General features: G+C 40.5%; 1 protein-coding gene across 8 annotated transcripts in view; it reads right to left on the bottom strand.

Moving 5' to 3' along the window:
- Positions 1 to 17,576, bottom strand: part of FN1 (fibronectin 1) — a 90,778-nt gene that overhangs the window by 52,233 nt on the left and 20,969 nt on the right. For all 8 annotated transcript variants that reach the window (XM_029069112.1, XM_029069115.1, XM_029069113.1 and 5 more), the window contains exons 12-13: positions 14,837 to 14,980; positions 2,134 to 2,255 (exon numbers count right to left, since the gene is read on the bottom strand). In XM_029069112.1, coding sequence (XP_028924945.1) covers positions 2,134 to 2,255; positions 14,837 to 14,980 — 266 coding nt within the window. The remainder of the gene's footprint in view (positions 1 to 2,133; positions 2,256 to 14,836; positions 14,981 to 17,576) is intronic.

Genomic DNA, 17,576 nt, shown 5'->3' with positions numbered 1-17,576 from the left:
AGAAGCAGCGTGTTCTAGTGGAAACAGCCATGGGCCTGGGAGTCAGGGGACTTGGGTTCTAATCCCACTCTGACACGTGTCTGAGGTTGGGCAAGTCACTTAACTTCTCTGTGCCTCAGTTACCTCATCTACAAAATGGGGATAAAGTGGGACAGGGACTGTGTCCAACCTGATTAACTTGTATCTACCTCAGCACTTAGTATAGTATCTGGCACATAGTAAGCACCTAACAAATACCATTAAAATATTTTTGGAAGAGTGGAAGTAGCCACTATTTCCAACTGTTTTAATTAACTCTCCAGTGGATTACCTGGACTGAGCTGACCTGGGACAACCACGTGTGCTTAAATCTTTTATTTGGATAGACGGTGGAATTCTACTCATCTGGAGCATGTTTTCAAAATAACACAAAGTCCATGATGGATTGGAAGAAATTATGAATAGAGTGATGAATAACCAGCTAGCAACCACAAGTAAAATGTTTAAATACGTTTAAAGTTATGAATCATTCAGTGAATGTGGCAATTGGTAATAAAAAAGTAGAACACAAAGAGGGGCTTTGGGATGAGACTGACAATTGGGCTTTATAACATATTTAATGTCACTTGAGAAAGGCATGGAAATGTCTTGGGTGGAAAAGAAATCTGAAGGGGCAGATAGAATAGAAGGCAATAGCTGGGTGAATCTTGAGGCATGAGATGAGAAAGACATTCATGTGGGAACCTTTCTTCTGAGAGAGTTGGTATTTAAATCCAGGAACTCCTAAATATGAATATACGTTTTTTCCTTCATTTTCATCTCCTTCCCACACCCACAAGACTCCCAGAGATATTTGTGGGCAAGAGTGACCCAAAATTCAATTTTGTTAGTTGGCAAGACTAAACTTAAATATCTTGTTTTGTAGGAAAATAAAAAACAGTCATGAAAACCTTGAAACCTGAGTGGTCCCTTTGAGAAGTGAAAAGCCTCACATGGCAGTTCACTGGAACCAGTTAAAGTGAATCAGAGTTGAATACACACATCCCAGCAAAAAGTGGTTAACCAATTTTGGGCAAGGTTCTGCTAAAGAATGATCATGATTTATGCTTATTGAATCTGCCGTCTGCTGTTTACATCTTCATGTCCTGCTTAACTTCACTAAAGTGGCACACTCTCCTCTAGTCACTTCAGCAAGATGTGTGATTTTGGAATCAAATCTACTTCAAACAATACGGCACTCTTTTTAGGTTGACTGTTTCAAACGAAGAGACGTCCAAGTATTTTATAAACGCCTACATCTGAGGAATGTTTTCTAAAACAATTCATAAATATTTCACAAACGTGGAACACCCATATCATTTGGAAAAATCATCACACATTCCAGTCACCTCTAATTCTTAAATCTAACTCTGCCTCCAAAACAGTATGGATATCAGGGAGCTCTATCAACATCTCACATCTGAAGGTTCCTTCTTGTATATCTGGGCTCCTTTCTGACTTGTAGGAAAAGGGGCTTAGGAATGAATTTACATTGGTGAGGGAAGAGGGAGGACAAAGATCAGTACCTTTTACTGCCATCAAACAATAAAAATCAATACATTGTTCTTGACAGCTTTCTGATGATAAAGACCCAAACCCCAAATTCCTCTCTATGATTATATCTATATTTTATTTTATGTTTTAAAACCCTAATGAGCTATATATCAGTGAGTGGCAGAATGCAGAAATTCAGGTCTGAAAAGAAAAATGAGCAAGAGCTGTCTAAGAAAAGCCTTTAATCTGACCCCCAATTACCTGCTGGAGACTATTTTGTTACAGTACAGGCACTTAGAAAGGAACATGAGAGAAGTAAAAATGACATTTACTACACCAATCAGTTCTTTTCCTCTACAAGAATCAAAATAACCTGATGGAATAGTCAAAGGTCTCCTTTCAATGCTTTTAGACTCTACTTGGGCTTCTATAGCCAAAGATAACATTTGCCCTGCATGTGATCGCCGATATCAGCCCAGGCCTTCATGAAATCAGATTGTTGTGTAAGACTAAAACAAACTAAAAAAACCCCCATCCCTACTGCAAAGTCCACTATGAGAATTCCGATCCTTTCCCGGCAAAATCCAATGAATTAGAGATATTCTGGGAGGTTTTACTTACAGGTCTCCACCGGAGAATGTACTGGGTGATGTGGGATGGTTCAGGAGCTTGCCATTGGATAGGATGGGAGTTGGGGTGACTAGGCGTCTCGGTGATGATTACTTGCACTGGGCCAGTTGTGCCTGTAAAGAAGTTCACATTTTAATGACTCTCACCCAGCCATTTAGATGAGACAGGCTTTAACCATTATTACCCAGCATTGTTCCTACCCACTTTCTTCGCTCAGTGATGTAGAAGGTGGGAATAGGGATTCAGTGGTTAGTTTAGTGGAATTCCATTTTCAAAGGTCAGACAAAGACATGGACAGTGTCAAGCTGCTGTCCATGAAGCACGACGCTTGATACCATCCTTGACATTCCAAGATCAACTTGAGTAGAATGGAAGGTTATTTCAGCGACACAGCCTACTGAGTATCTATTGTATGTGGGCCATTATACTGGGTGTCTGCTACACACATATCACTGAACAGGGCGCCTACTCTGTGCAGAACACTATACTAGGCATACGGGAACATTTGATTAGAAACATGGTCCCTGTTCCCAAAGAACTTACACCCTAATGGGATTATCTAATTCTTCAGTAAAACAGAAACCAGAGTCAGAGCAAGGGTTGATGGGTACATTGTCAAGAAGAATACAGTATCACCGGTAAAAAGCTGTGGTACATCGCCCAGAGAATCCCTCAGTTCAAGTGTTAGATATCATTCCTTTGAAAAAACAGATCACGTGCGGGGCCCACAGTACAGTCAGATGAGAAAATTAAAAGCTTCTGTGATGAAGTGGAATATGTAATGAATAAATAGAGGTCAACACCTACTGGGTAAAAGAGGAGTTTAGTGTCATTTTAGGCTTTATAGAGAGAATAAGAATGCTACCATGTCAAATCTGGAGAAGGATGGTGAAGGAAATGGTCCAAATGGGTAACTGTGGCCAAGACCACTGTCCACACTAAGGGAATGCAGCTGTTGCATGCTGTGCTCTTCATTTACAAATGAAGAGCCAAAAATAACAACTAAGTTTGGGGGTTTGGAAAGACCCTAATGGGATCCCACAGAACCTGATCATTTATGCATTGGTGGACATAAAAATAATCTTTGACATTTCAATATATTTCATTTGCATTGGCTCTGATCACCACATTCTACAATTGATTGTAAAAATCACTGCCCAAAGAGATACAATTAAAAAGTTCACAAACCCTTGCAAAAGTGCCAACTCAGAAAGTATTTGAAGAAGTATAATGGCCCATTGATGTCTAACAACTCTGTATCTACCCCAGCGCTTAGAACAGTGCTCTGCACATAGTAAGCGCTTAACAAATACCAACATTAACAACTCCAGGAGGGGGCTAGAACATGGTTATGATGCTTTCTTTAAAGGAATAACCTGTAGCAGTGTCAAAAATGAGGGGATGAATTAAAAGGAAAGACTAAAATAAATGGCAAGAAGTCCAAAAAACATGCTGAATTCTGCACAGGATACCTAAATACTGATCGTGTCCACTTCCACCTCTAGCTAATGCTGTAAAAAATGAAGAGAATATCCAATCCCAGTTTGCTTTACCTTGGATAACAAGGGAGCTATCGTTACAGTGGAATTCAATTCTGTTTACAAAGGTCGCAGTGAAACAGGAATTGAATTAACACGCATTAATGCCCTGAAGGAGATAAGTGAGCTTATATAATTCTCTAGGTTCAGCAGCCGCTGAAAAGTCTCCAGAGGAGCCAAAGAAGAGAACACAAACCTGTCTGCAGTCACTCTAGATTTGTCATTTTACAAACTGAAATGGGAAGAATCAAAACTGATGATGAGCAATTGACATCTCTTCAGTGACTGTACTCTGTTTGTAAATAAAGAGCACAGTATGCATCAGCTTCAATAAAATCAGAATGTCACCATTGAAGAAAAATGTCAGTCCATGAAGAAAAAGGGGAATATGACACCCCTGCTTGCCAGCAGTGATAAATGGTTCAAAATGTCAGTCAAAACTGCATTGCAGTGTGGGGTCTTTTGGAAGGAGCATAGGCCTGGGAGTCAGAGGACCTGGGTTCTTAACCTCAGCTCTGCTACCTGTCTGCTGTGTGAGCTTGGCCAAGTCATATAACTTCTCTGGCCTTAGATACCCCATGTGTAAACTGTGGATTAAGACTATGAGGCCCATGAGGGACGTGGACTGTGTCCAATCTGATTAGTTTATATCTACCCCAGCATTTAGTTCAGTGCCTGGCACATAGTAAGTGCTTAGCAAATACCATTATTTAGAGAAATAGAGAAGCAGCATGACTCAGTGGAAAGAGCAGGTGTTTGGAAGTCAGAGGTCATGGGTTCGAATCCCACCTCTGCCACTTGTTAGCTGTGTGACTGTGGGCAAGTCACTTAGCTTCTCTGTGCCTCAGTTACCTCATCTGTAAAATGGGTATTAAGGCTGTGAACCTCACGTGGGACAACCTGATTACCCTGTATCTACCCCAGCACTTAGAACAGTGCTCTGCACATAGTAAGCGCTTAACAAATACCAACATTATTATTATTATTATTATTAAGAAGGAAATGATGGCCTTAACCCAAAAGATCAATGCAGCGATACATGTGCAAAGTCTCTGTTCTTGTATTTTTTTCAAAGGAAGAAATCGGGAAGCTTGCCAGTATGGAAAATGTTGTGCCTTTTCCATTTGAAGGACAGGAGGAGTGGGGAGTTGCTTGGCATGAACAAGCAGGCAGCCGGTGTATTCCCACCATAAAGTTGGAAAGACTGAGAACACCTGGGCAGCTTCAGTAACAAAGATGGATGCAGTGGGCTTGAGTAGATACAAGATAATCAGGTTGGACACAGTCCATGTCCCACATGAGGCTCACAGTCCTAACACCCATTCTACAGGTTAGGTAACTGAGGCACAAAGAAGCTAAGTGACTTGCCCAAAGTCTCGAAGCAGCCGATTGGCAGAGCTGGGATTAGAATCCAGGTCCTCTGACTCCCAGGCCCATGTTCTTTTCACTAAGCCATGCTGCTTTCCTTTCCAATAGGCCATAGTCACATGGAAACCAACCCCAAAGCTCTACTGGATAACCCTAAATAAACATATTTCACAATTCTGGTGACTCTTTAATCATTAGCCTGTTATTGTCTAACAACTTAGCTTTACCACTAAGAGGATGTTTTTGGAGGAGAGGCAAAGGGGAACCATACCTTGTTTTCCTTTAAGGGAAAATATTATCTCTTTGCATTCTTCCCCGGGCAAATAATTATAGGGGAATCTGTAGTTTAATTTTTAAAATGGAATTCAAAACTCCATAGCTGAAACCTCAGAATACATGTGAAGTCATCTGATGAATTCCCCACTACTAGAAATAAATCTGCTCACCCAAGACTCTGATTTGTGAAAAATGGTCTAACAGAAAGAGTAAGAAAAGAACTAGAAAGAAACCTGAGCCTTCGGAAAAAATCTGTTTTTTCGAATGTTCCCATATAGAGTAGGAGGAAAAAAGAGAAATAGAAAACCTGCAAAGCCTATCAATATCAGTTTTATTTAACCAGTCTTCATGAATCTCAAATTCACTATAAACTGAAAGATGATAATCCCCATAGCTCTATCTCAGTTGGCTGTTTTAAAAGCACCCATTCTGTCAAATTTAAACTCAGCAACTTTAAATCCTTGGAACTTATGAGCAAAAGATAATCTTTTTTCCTAAAGCCACATTATTCTTTCAGCCATTAGAGTCCTGGTGTAGACAGTTTCCCTTTATTGCTCGTCTGAACAAATGCTGCATACCTAAATGCTTACTCCAGTCCTAGCAAAGAACTCTAGCAAAGCAAATTCAGTCCCCTATGGGAAATATTTTAACACTCACTTGTCTAACCTTAGCAGCTTCACTGTAATTTACTTCACAGCCCTCAAACATTTAGGAATCAAAGGACAGCAGAAAAGCTCTTAGCTTCCCAGTTCAAGATGATAAGCATAGTTAAGAGTTTGCTGTAGCCACATGACAGATACCAATGCAGCAATAGAAACTCCATTAGAGAAGATCAGCAACAAGAACCAAAAGGGATGCTTGAAGCTTTTCCTAGGTGCTGGATTAACTGACTCAGGAAGCTCCTCCGAAGTCAGTAGACCATTCACAAATTACCTCACAAACATACATAAAAGTAGAAGAAAACCCCCATAAACCATCCTCTTCTCAAAGTCCCTGTGCTAAGGCAGTCAACCCATTTCCGATTGTTGGGTGCCAGGAACACCTGCCTTCCACTGTTCCTTCCCAAATGTCCATGGCTAGGACATATCAGAGATTTGGCTTCTTCCTGTTTTTTAAAGTGTTTCTTTCATCTATCTCGTTTACTCCCCTTAGGCTCATTAAGGGAAGAACTGTTCAGGTAACCTGTTGCTTTTCATTCTCTTTCACAATCCAGCCCAGCAAGTGGGTGCATAAACAACATTGCAGGGTTGCTATTGGACTGACAGTGCTCCAGGACCTCATTGCCTTTTGATCGTGCTATGGCAAATAATGGGCACTGGTGGAACTGCTTTAGAAGTCACATGTGGAAACTGATGTCCAGTAAAGGCGTGTGGCCATTCCAGAGACTTTTCAATTCTGTATGAAGCTTGTGGCCATGTTGACCCCACACTCTATCCATCAGTCTCCCAAAGGATGCACTAATCTTCTTGATTCCATTTCCTCTGCCTTTATCTAGACTTTCGTCATTGGACAGTGTGTTGCCTAGACAGCAGAATTCAGTGTCAGGATTAAATTCAGCCACTGAGGCAGATCCTTGGCCAGGTATAATGTTTTCCAGGTACCAGTTGTTCTTCTTCAGGCTTAATGATTTGTCCTTAGAGCTTTGCCAGTTGTGAAAAGTGGTTCACAATTATAGGATATCTTGTGTGTATGTGAGCCTTTAGAAAACAGAAACTCTGGTACTAAGTACTCAAGGACTCTGGATGATGGCCTGCCTGTGGAATTTTCCTCTGAGAATAAGAATGGTACTCTGAAACAAGTGTCCAGCGTCCTTGTTGTAAAGGATGTGAATCTAGACTGTAAGTGCCCCCTCTAGACTGTAAGTTCAGGTCTAACAACTCTGTTATACTGTACTCTCCCAAGGGCTTAGTTCAGTGGTCTGCACAGAAAGTGCTCAGCATAGTGGATAGAGCACGGGCCTGGGAGTCAGGAGGTCATGGGTTCTAATCCTGGCTCCACCACCTGTCTTCTGTGTGGTCTTGAGCAAGTCACTTAAATTCTCTGTGCCTCAGTTACCTCATCTGCAAAATGGAGATTGAGACTGTGAGCCCCACATGGACAGGGACTTCATTCCATCATATTTATTGAACACTTAAGTGTGCAAATAACTGCACTAAGCACTTACACATTATATTAAGTGCTTAACCAACCTGATTTGCTTGTATCCACCCAGGCGCTTAGTACAATGCCTGGAAAATAGTAAGCACTTAATAATTACCATAATTATTATTATTAATAAATACCACTGAGTGAATGATCAAAGAACCATCAGCCTGCACCAAGAGTTTACATCTAATCAATCTATCACACCCCATCCTTGAGGAGAGGAAGATGGTCGGGGAGAAAGACAGCTGGGAAATCAGAAAGCAGCAGCAGACAGCCAATCTCTCCCCAATTATCATGTCCCTCTTCCCCCAGATTTTCATGAGCCTTCTTCTGACTCCCTTTCTCACTTCCCCTGCCTCACCATGCCTCTGTGCCACCTTTTGACTGTCACTTCATCTTCTGGTAGAGCTCTTAGGAGCGGAATAATTTACCTAAGAGATATGCCACTCTAAATTTCATAACTGACTAAATAGAACTCAAAGACAATAACTGGCAGTAAACGTGGCCTTGGAAAAGTTACACCTTCATGAGCTTTTCACCCAGTTTTTTGGGTGACAAGAAATCTCACTCTAATTTGCTGAGTCCACTGGATCTCCCTGGTTGCTTATTGACATACCAAGAGGTGCTTATCTTCCTCTAGTTTGTTCCTGCCAGGATTTTATAGAGCTGTTTAAACACAGCAGGGTCAAAGACAATCCACTCTCATAATCTACCATTCTGTTACTCTTAGAATCCTGCCACACTCTTAACTTATACCCAGTTTACACTATTGCAAAACTTGAAGTCAATCAGGAGCAAAAGCCCCATGTGTGTCAGGGGCTTAAATCCTTTCCTTCCTGAGTGCCCTTGGGGTCTTCTTCTGGGACATTTCAGTTGAAATAATCACAATATATTCTTCCCTGAAACAACACACTACACTCAACCATTTGCCTCCAAATCCCATACCACTGACAAATTGATCCTCTCCCCAACTTTAATAATTATGGTTTTTGTTAAGCACTTACACTTTAGTAAATACAAAATAATCAGGTCAAACCCAGTCCCTGTCCCACATGGGTCTAAGAGATTAAAGGGGAGGAAGGACAGGTATTTAATCCCCATTTTACAGATGAGGAAACTGAGGCACAGAGAAGTTTAAGTGACTTGCCCAGCGTACCCAGCAGGCAAGTGGCAGAGATGAGATTAGAACCCAGGTCCTCTGACTCATAGGCTTGTGCTCTCTTAATTAGGCCATGAAAGCTATCCAGGAAGGGTAATGGCAAGCTGTCTTTTCTACAGTGCTTCTTTCAAAAATCTTTTCAATACTAATAACACTCTGGCTCAGAACACTTAGGTACTTTCAAAACTGCTGCCCTGTAAACTGTGACTATTGAAAAAAACATAATGCTTTCTAAGAGTGACAAGGCATTTTATCTTCTACTGGTTGCAGTTTATTTATGAAATAATTGCTCATATGATGAATAAAAAATGACTCTACAGCCAGTCTGTCCATCAAGATTATAACTACTTAGAAAGAAACACTGATGGTTTAATAAGTTTAGGAACAACATGGTCTAGTGGAAAATGCACAGGACAGAGTCAAGAGACTTGGGTTTTAATCTTGGCACTACCACTTGCTTACTATGTGGCCTTGGGCAAATTACTTAACTACTGTGTGCCTCAGTTTCTTTACCAAAAAAATGAAAGTAAAATACCTCCCTATCCCTTAGACTGTGAGCCCCATTTGGGACGGGGACTCTTGTCTGATCTGCTTATCTTCCCAGTGCATAGCACGTATAGTAACTGGTTGCCAAATGCCACTATTAATATCATTAAAATCAAGCCTCAACCACTGATATAACCCCAGAAATAAAGTGGCCAAAGGTTTAAACAACAACAACAAACTTTTGAGAAATGAGGACCTGTAACACCCACAAGGATGCACTCTCTAAAACACTATGAGATTGGGGGGGAAGAGAACAGATAGTTATTACCCAAAAGGAAGCTGTGTATTTTTGTCCCCTAATACCATAGATGATAGAGAACTGGCTTCTAAAGTGTTTCAGTTAAAGGAGAATATCAGTTTTGATGGTTTTGAAATAATGATAATTATTATTATTCAGTGTCATTGATTTATTTCCAATTCACAGTGACTCCCTGGATATAATTTCTCCAGAACATCCTGTCCTGTCCTCTGCCATAATCCACAATTTTTCTGACGGTTCTTCCATTATCATTGTTATGGCCTCTAGCTAGCTAGCTGCTGGTCTGCCTCGTCCATGTTTTCCCTTGCCTTTTCCTAGCATTAGTGTCTTCTCCAGAGAATTCTCCTGATTACATGTCCAAAATATGCTAATTTAAGTCAAGTTTTTTGGCTTTCCAAAGACCACTTTAATTTGCTCTAAAATCCATTTGTTTGGTTTTTGGGCAGTCCATGGTATTCACAAAAGCCTTCCCCAACACCACATTTCAAAAGAATCAATGCTCTTTCTATCCTGTTTTTTCACTGTCCAGCTTTCACAACAATAATAATGATGTTATTTGTTAAACACTCACTGTGGTAAATGCTTTGACAAATAAGTCAAAGTTTAAAACTACATATCTAATCTCCCCTCCCAACACAAAAGCTACCTTGAAAACTTGATATAAAAAATGAAGCCAAGAGAGAATGGGACTTTTTTGTAGAGCTCTTCACATCTGCAGAAGCCACTCCCAACATGCAGTTTTGATTGAGCCTTTTTTTAAATGGTATTTGTTAAGGGCTTGCTATGTGCCAGTTACTGTTCTAAACTGTGGTAGACACAAGCTAATCAGGTTGGACACAGTCCATGTCCCACATGGGGCTCACAATCTTAATTCCCATTTTACAGATGAGGCAACTGAGGCACACAGAAGTTAAGTGACTTGTCCATGGTCACACAGCAGAGAAGTGGCAGAGCTGGGTTTAGAACTCAAGTCCTTCTGACTACCAGGCCTGTATTCTATCCACTAGCCTTGAGACAAAGGACATGCCAAGAGGCCCACAGGGAAGATTCAGAGCCAGAAGGGAGCAAGCCCAGTGATCATGGCAGTGGTATCTAGCTTGTCACCTCACCATGAGCTCTGATCTTTATGCTGAGGTGAGTATGAGGCAATCATGGCGGGAGCGCATTGTAGGTAATTTGTACTGAACTGAACTGTAACCAGAGCTAGTTTAAGGGGCATTAACCCCAACCCAGTCTTTCAGCAAGTTCAGGTCATGGAATGAGTAAAGAGCACCGCTCCAAATTTTGAACTCTCAAACAAGAGATTAGACTTCAAAAGGAAGTGAAATTTCATACAATATGAATGTTCCTCTGTGATTACTGGTAAATTTAATAAGCTGGGCTTGTAATTTTGGAGGGGAAAGTTTAGGGAAATTTAAAAGCTGTGTGGCCTTGTGGGAAGAGCCCAGGCCTGGGAGTCAGAGGACCTGGTTTTTTTAATCACCTGTTAGCTGCTTTCTGATTGACCTTGGACAAGCCAACCAACTTCCCTGTGCCTCAGTTTCTTAATCTGTAAAATGGAGATTCCATGGCTAGTCTCCAACCTGCTTAGACTCTGAACCCCATGTGAGACAGGGACGCAGTCAGTCCCTGATTAGCTTGGTTAACTTATATCTACCCAGTGCTTGGGACACTGCTTCACATATAGTAAGTGCTTAAAGAATACCTTAAAAAAAGTATTTTAAGTACTCTGTGGTCTGATAGTTTGATAACACTGCATTGGAGTCAGAAAGCAGTTCAACTGCCACTTACAAACAGACGTGAAACATAAATCTCAGAAGTGGTAACCCCCGCCAAAATGAGAAGCACACTTCTCATCTGAAATAAACTGATTGCAGAGTTCTAATAAAGTTGTTCCCATCTCTAGTGACCGTGAAAGTCCCTTACTGCTAATCTCAAACATCTGTCTCCCATACCTGGGCTAAGTGCATTTCCAGATATAGTATGGAATTAAAGAAAGGAGTTTTGCTTTTTGAAATAAAGGAAAGTTAAGAAAGATGAGTCCCAATTTTAACAGCAGGAGCCAGGGATGACCACAACAGTGCTGTTGGAAATAAAAATGTTAAGAAGATTGGGGATTTTTTTCCCAGGTCTCAACATGCTTTGTGATAGCACCCAAAGAATGGGTCATTCTCATTCATTTCCATTCTCCTCATAGCCATATGGAGGCAAGAAAATTAGTTGGTGGAATTCCCCACCTCTACATACTCCCCCAACTGTTAGTCCTCCAACCCTATCCATGCCAGAACGGCAGCAACTTTTGCCCAGTAATATCTAAAACTTTCCCCTATTTTTTTATGGAGTTAGGTGATGGCAATAGTAATAATGATAACAATTACCATACTTAAGCACTTATTATATACCAAACACTGTTCTAAGCACTGGACTTGATACAAGTGAATCAGGTTGGAAACAATCCCTGTCCCATCTGGAGCTCATAGTCTAAGTAGGAGGGAGTAGGATTTAATCCCATTTTACAGAGAAGATAACTGAGGCACAGAGAAGTTGTGACTTGACCATGGATACACAGTAGACTTCATTCATTCAATAGTATTTATTGAGCACTTACTATGTGCAGAGCACTGTGCTAAGCGCTTGGAATGAACAAGTTGGCAACAGATAGAGACTTGTGAAAGAGCCAGGATTAGAATCTAGGTTTTCTGACTCCCAGGTCCGTGCTCTTTCCAGTAGGCCACATGGCTTCTCTAAACCCAGAAACAAAGTGGTCAAAGGTTTAAAATTCAAGCTCAAGCAAGGGAGAGGTAATTATTGCAGTTTTTCTCTGAATGGAAGTTGAGTTATTCTTTACAAATTGCACAATCAATTTTCATTCCTCAATTGAGTGAGAACACATAGCTCTAGGTGGGTAATATTTGATTAGCTGAACAATGAAGTCTAAACATTTTCTTGTTTTTAGATTTTGGACCATTTTGCACTTATTAAGGAATTCCTGGAATCAACTGAGCAGTTATTTCCATTCCAGAGTTATGAAACTTTGTATACCTCAGAAGTCTTGAAGTTATTGTCTAGTCTTTTGCCAAAATATTCCCAAGAAACTATCTGAGCACTTTAGTTTGTTTTTCAAGATTCCTATCTGGGATAGTGGCAATTTACCTTATAGTCCTTCAGTTTATTTCCACTTAAATAAAATGAAGACAGGCTCAATTCCTGATTTATCACCTCATTCTCATTCAAGCCAAGAAATCACAAATAGATAGTCAAATATTTGGAGTCCTCTTCCTGGGAACAGAAAATCACTCCACTCATTCAGAATACTGAATAGTAGGTGACTTGTCTCATGGAATAACCTCACCTGATCATGACAAAGAAGTTTTACTCTTCAATAGGAAGAAAAGTCTGCTGATCAATATTTTCACTTTAAAAGTCCAGGCAAGCTGCAAGCTGTCTTGAGAACTTTTCCTATTAACAGCATGGAAACCAAACCACTGCTTTTTAAAGGAATTAGTTTCCTAGGGATTTACCTACTACCAAGTGGAAATGCTTCTTACAATTAGATGAAACCAGGAAGAGCAATTCAGTCTAAAGCATAACCAGATTCAAAACACACACAACTCCCCTCTAGACTGTAAGGCTATTGTGGGCAGGGATTGTCTCTCTTTATTGCTGTACTGTACTTTCCAAGTGCTTAATACAGTGCTCTGCACACAGTAAGTGTTCAATAAATACAACTGAAAGAATGAATTTGCCCAGCCAACCCATATCTGCTTTCTTTCAAGAGAAAATCCCTCAACTTTGTGCTCAGGAGCAGGAAGGAAAATTACCTACCACAACTGAAAATATACCAAGATATCCTACATATAAAAGATGTAGCTCCTAAGGGCTTAATACAGTACTCTGCACCCAATGAGTGTTCGATAAATATCACTGATTGACTGACTAATGGGGCTAGCTTTTGTATTCAAAGATGAAGCCACTGACTGAGAGTTTATCCTTGCTTGCGGATATTGATGAAAAGACCAATACATGGTTGACAATCTCTTCCAATTGAGGACCTATTTTTTTGCTGCCCTTTGATATCTCAATATGCTTTTAAGCCTCTGTTCAAGGAACTATATCTTTTGGCTGTGGAAGTAGTTTCCAACAGTTCACTTTTATGTCAAATTGTTTGACCTTGGCAGGGTCTTTGCTTATTCTACTCATAACAATACTGAGTATGTTAGACAAGATTGTCCCTATCAGATAATCTGCTCTACTTCAATGCCAACTGGATCCAACAGGATTCCTTCAGAGCTAACTCAGCTGAACACACTGTCAAAGAGTAGTTTAAGGATCTAGGTGAACCTCTCAAGTAGTCAAATTTTCTTAGGAATTGCCAAAACCCTGAAATTTTGATACACAAGACACTTATGAGAATTCAAAGAAAACAGAATAGAGGTCTTGATATTTTTCTCTGCCCTTTACCCTAATTTATTGTGCTCCAAAATTCTAATCTGTTCACTGTATTCTGGTTTGAAATCACTTTGTAATACAGCTAATGCCTGGATTTCTATATTCTTCAGAAGTTGGTCCAGAAGAATTCTGAACGGAATCTTGCTGGCAATGGAGAGCAAGTTAGACAGACAAGTAGTTCTTTCACTTTTCTTCTAAGAGGACTCTGAGCTTTTGTGGCATTCCCTGCATGTTCTATATGATGAGGACCCCCGTAGAATAAATCCCTACTTTGTTTGCATATTTAGGCACAGGTTGCCATCAGATCTGGGTGCCCTCCATGACTGACTTAGGAAGTGGCTTCTTCAAAAGTTAAGAGGTTCTGCCTTCTCTGTGGCTGGCTTTCTCTACTCTAAAAAGCCTCAGGAAGAAGGTATGTTCAGAATATCAATGAAACGATCTTGCTTTCTGTACAAGTTCCCTTCTGTCTGTCTGGTATCAGAGTGGTTCCATCTGTATTCTTCATCGGGCACATTAATGAAGTGAATAAAAGTCCTTAGTTTAAAGTCCTCAGATGGCCAACAAATCCCTGGATCTCTTCAGCTTTCCAACCACTAGTTTCACATATTTCTGTACTTGATCACGGGGATGAGACCCGAAAGGGAATGAATTTTTTTTTTCCAATTTGGAATTTCCTTCCTCCCTGGGGCTACACTTCCCTTTTTGGGCTAATGCAGATTACCTGGAGTTAAGACAGATCACTGAAATGATGTCGCAAGAGGAAAACACATCATCATGATACGGAACAACCTGTAAATCCCAAATTGAATGGACTCTCGGTTGTGCATTGTTCTTTCAACCATATCCACACACCACTAGATTCACCACCATGAGTATCATCTTGCAAAATGTAGTCAAAAAGTGAATCTATATATGGGTGTGTCTCTGTGTGTGAATGTGGGTATAAGTAGGTACCTGGATAGGCCTGCAAAGGTTGACAATGCCATTCTCCGATTCCCCGACCATAGCAGTAGCACTGATATTTAACGTTGTGGACATGCTTCTCCCACGAGTCTCCAATCTGGTAAAACGTTTGGGTTTCTGAGTCTTGGCACTGATCTAATACACAGAAAGGCAAGGATAGAACATTTTGAAATGAATTTTTAAGGCAAAAAAAAATTACTTATCTAAGTTCACTAGCACATTCAAACTTAAAACTACTCCCTTCCTCTCACATGTTCTGTTGAAATGGTTTCTCCAAGACAAAGTGATTTGCAGTTCATTGGGGTCATTATTAAAAAAAGGAATCTGTATACTTTGGAAGACTTGTGAAGGGGAATAGTCCTAAAAACAACTTTATTTCTAAATTAAAATTTAAAGATTTAAATTTCAGTTGAATTTGATATATTTTGAGAAATGCCAGATATGAATTTAGACACATTTAAGGGATTTTATTTATCCCATTTTAATAAAATGAGTTTTCTATTTGAAAATGAAATGCCACCACTCCATTTTGGCATCTCCATTAGCTCTAGAAATAGAAAAATCCTGATATGGGCAGACTCTACCCACGCAAGTTCAGCTCTACTCTCTGGTTTAACAGTCTCAAGTCAAACAGACTGATCTTATCAGCTGGTCTGGGTTTGTTTTGTTAGAAAAATAAACCAAAAACCAGAAGATTGCCCTTTCCAGGAACAAAGTATTAAGGCATAGGTTAAATTTTGGAGTGATATGAATGCATGTCCTCTAACCTATGTCCTTCAAGCCTCAGCCTTCTCTGTTTTTCACAAAATCATTTAAAAGGGCAGCTAAAAGCAGTAGCCTTCTCTGGAGAAGTGAGATTTATTAGCACATTTCTGACTCCTCGTCACTCCTACAGAGAAATGGAACATGTAGGTGGGGAAAGAACCTGGGACTCTGTGTTCTCTCTACCTTTGTAGTTCAACATCAAATATTTGATTCCATTCAAACTGAGCTACAGTCCTCCATGCCAATCTGTTCATTCTCTTCAGGTTTCGGTTACATGAATGGCTAAGGTGCACTTCCTGTCCACTGGCCTTAAGACATCAATTTTCTCCCCCTTTATCTACTCTATCAACCTTCACACACAAAAAAAACACCTCCTCACTCTTGTCTTCAAAGGTCTCCATCACCTTGCCCCCTTCTATCTCACCTCCCTTCTCTCTTTCTACTGTCCATCCCGTACACTCTGCTCCTCTGCCGCTCACCTCCTCATGGTCCCCCGTTCATGCCTATCCCGCCGTTGAACTCTGGCCCACATCCTACCACTGTCCCGGAATGCCCTCCCTCCTCACCTCCACCAAACTAACTCTCTTCCTCTCTTCAAAGCCCTACTGAGAGCTCACTTCCTCCAAGAAGTCATCCCAGACCGAGTCCCCCCCTTCCCTCTGCTCCTCCTCCCCTCCCCATTTCCCCTTCTTCCACCCTCTGTTCTTCCCCCTTCCCCTCCCCTTAGCACTGTGCATATTTGTATATATTAATTATTACCCTATTTTGTTAATGACTTGTATATCTCTATGATTCTATTTATCTTGATGATGTTGTTTTGTTTCATTCTGTTTTGCTTTGCTGTCTGTCTCCCCCATTTAGCCTATGAGCCCATTATTGGGCAGGGATTGTCTCTATCTGTTGCTGAATTGTACATTCCAAGTGCTTAGTACAGTGCTGTACACATAGTAAGCGCTCAATAAATGCTAATGAATGAATGAATGAATACTCTCCTCTTCCCCAACATTCCAGCTCACACACTCCATTCCTCACAAGCTAACCTTTTCACTGTGTCTCATTCTGGACTCTCCCACCTCAGATCCTTGCTCACACTCACACCCTAGTTCCAGATTCTCCCTTTTGCTTCATCTCCAGCAAATCACAGTTCTCCCCATCTTCCAAAATTCTCCAGCAATCCCAACTCCTCCAGGAGGATTTCCCCTTTACTTTTTTCCCCTCAGGTCATAGCCTCCCAATATCACCTCAGGTCTTCTGTACTCACAGCCACTCAAAGAACTTTATATACTGATTTATGTACTTATGTACCTTATTTATATAAACCCTTAATTATTCATCTGTGAATTTTTCCATTGTTTTTCCTCAGCTGTAAATACTTTTGTACTTGCCTCCCTTCTTATTCTAGAAGTTCCTTGAGGGCAGGGAACAAGCCTAATTCTATTTATTATACTCTCCCAAGCACTTAGTACAGTGCTCTATGCATAACAGGCACTCGATAAATTCTATTGATTGATTGACTGATTCTGCTGAATGGTGGCAAATCCTAGGTTTCATACCCGAATGATTTATTTTTTTAACATTTCCCATTCACAATAACACAGGAATGGGGAGAGGGAACTCTCTATCTGGTTTCTTATACGGATCCTGTGGCAAAGGAAAACTGATATGACGCCTGAGATGAAATGTGAGCATGCCAGTAAGCATGAGGAGTTTGGATCTGTGTTTCCCAACAGATGGTGTTTGCTTTATGATACAGTACTGAATTCTGCCAAAGAGCACACCCCTGCACACAGCCTTAAGGCATTAAAAAAGTATGCTTGAATTCTATGAATGTACACATACATTGTCAGTAGGTAATTTGGTGCAGGAATTGGAATGCAGCCATTATTTCCTAATCATACCATCATTTGCAAATGCAGATTTAATTAGTAACAAACTCTCTTTAAGAATGCAGGTCCAAGTGGATGAC

This window comes from Ornithorhynchus anatinus, chromosome 7 (genome assembly GCF_004115215.2).
Source record: "Ornithorhynchus anatinus isolate Pmale09 chromosome 7, mOrnAna1.pri.v4, whole genome shotgun sequence".
Lineage (NCBI taxonomy): Eukaryota > Metazoa > Chordata > Mammalia > Monotremata > Ornithorhynchidae > Ornithorhynchus > Ornithorhynchus anatinus.
The sequence above is the reverse complement of the archived record's forward strand: the minus strand, read 5'-3'. Positions and strand labels throughout refer to the sequence as shown.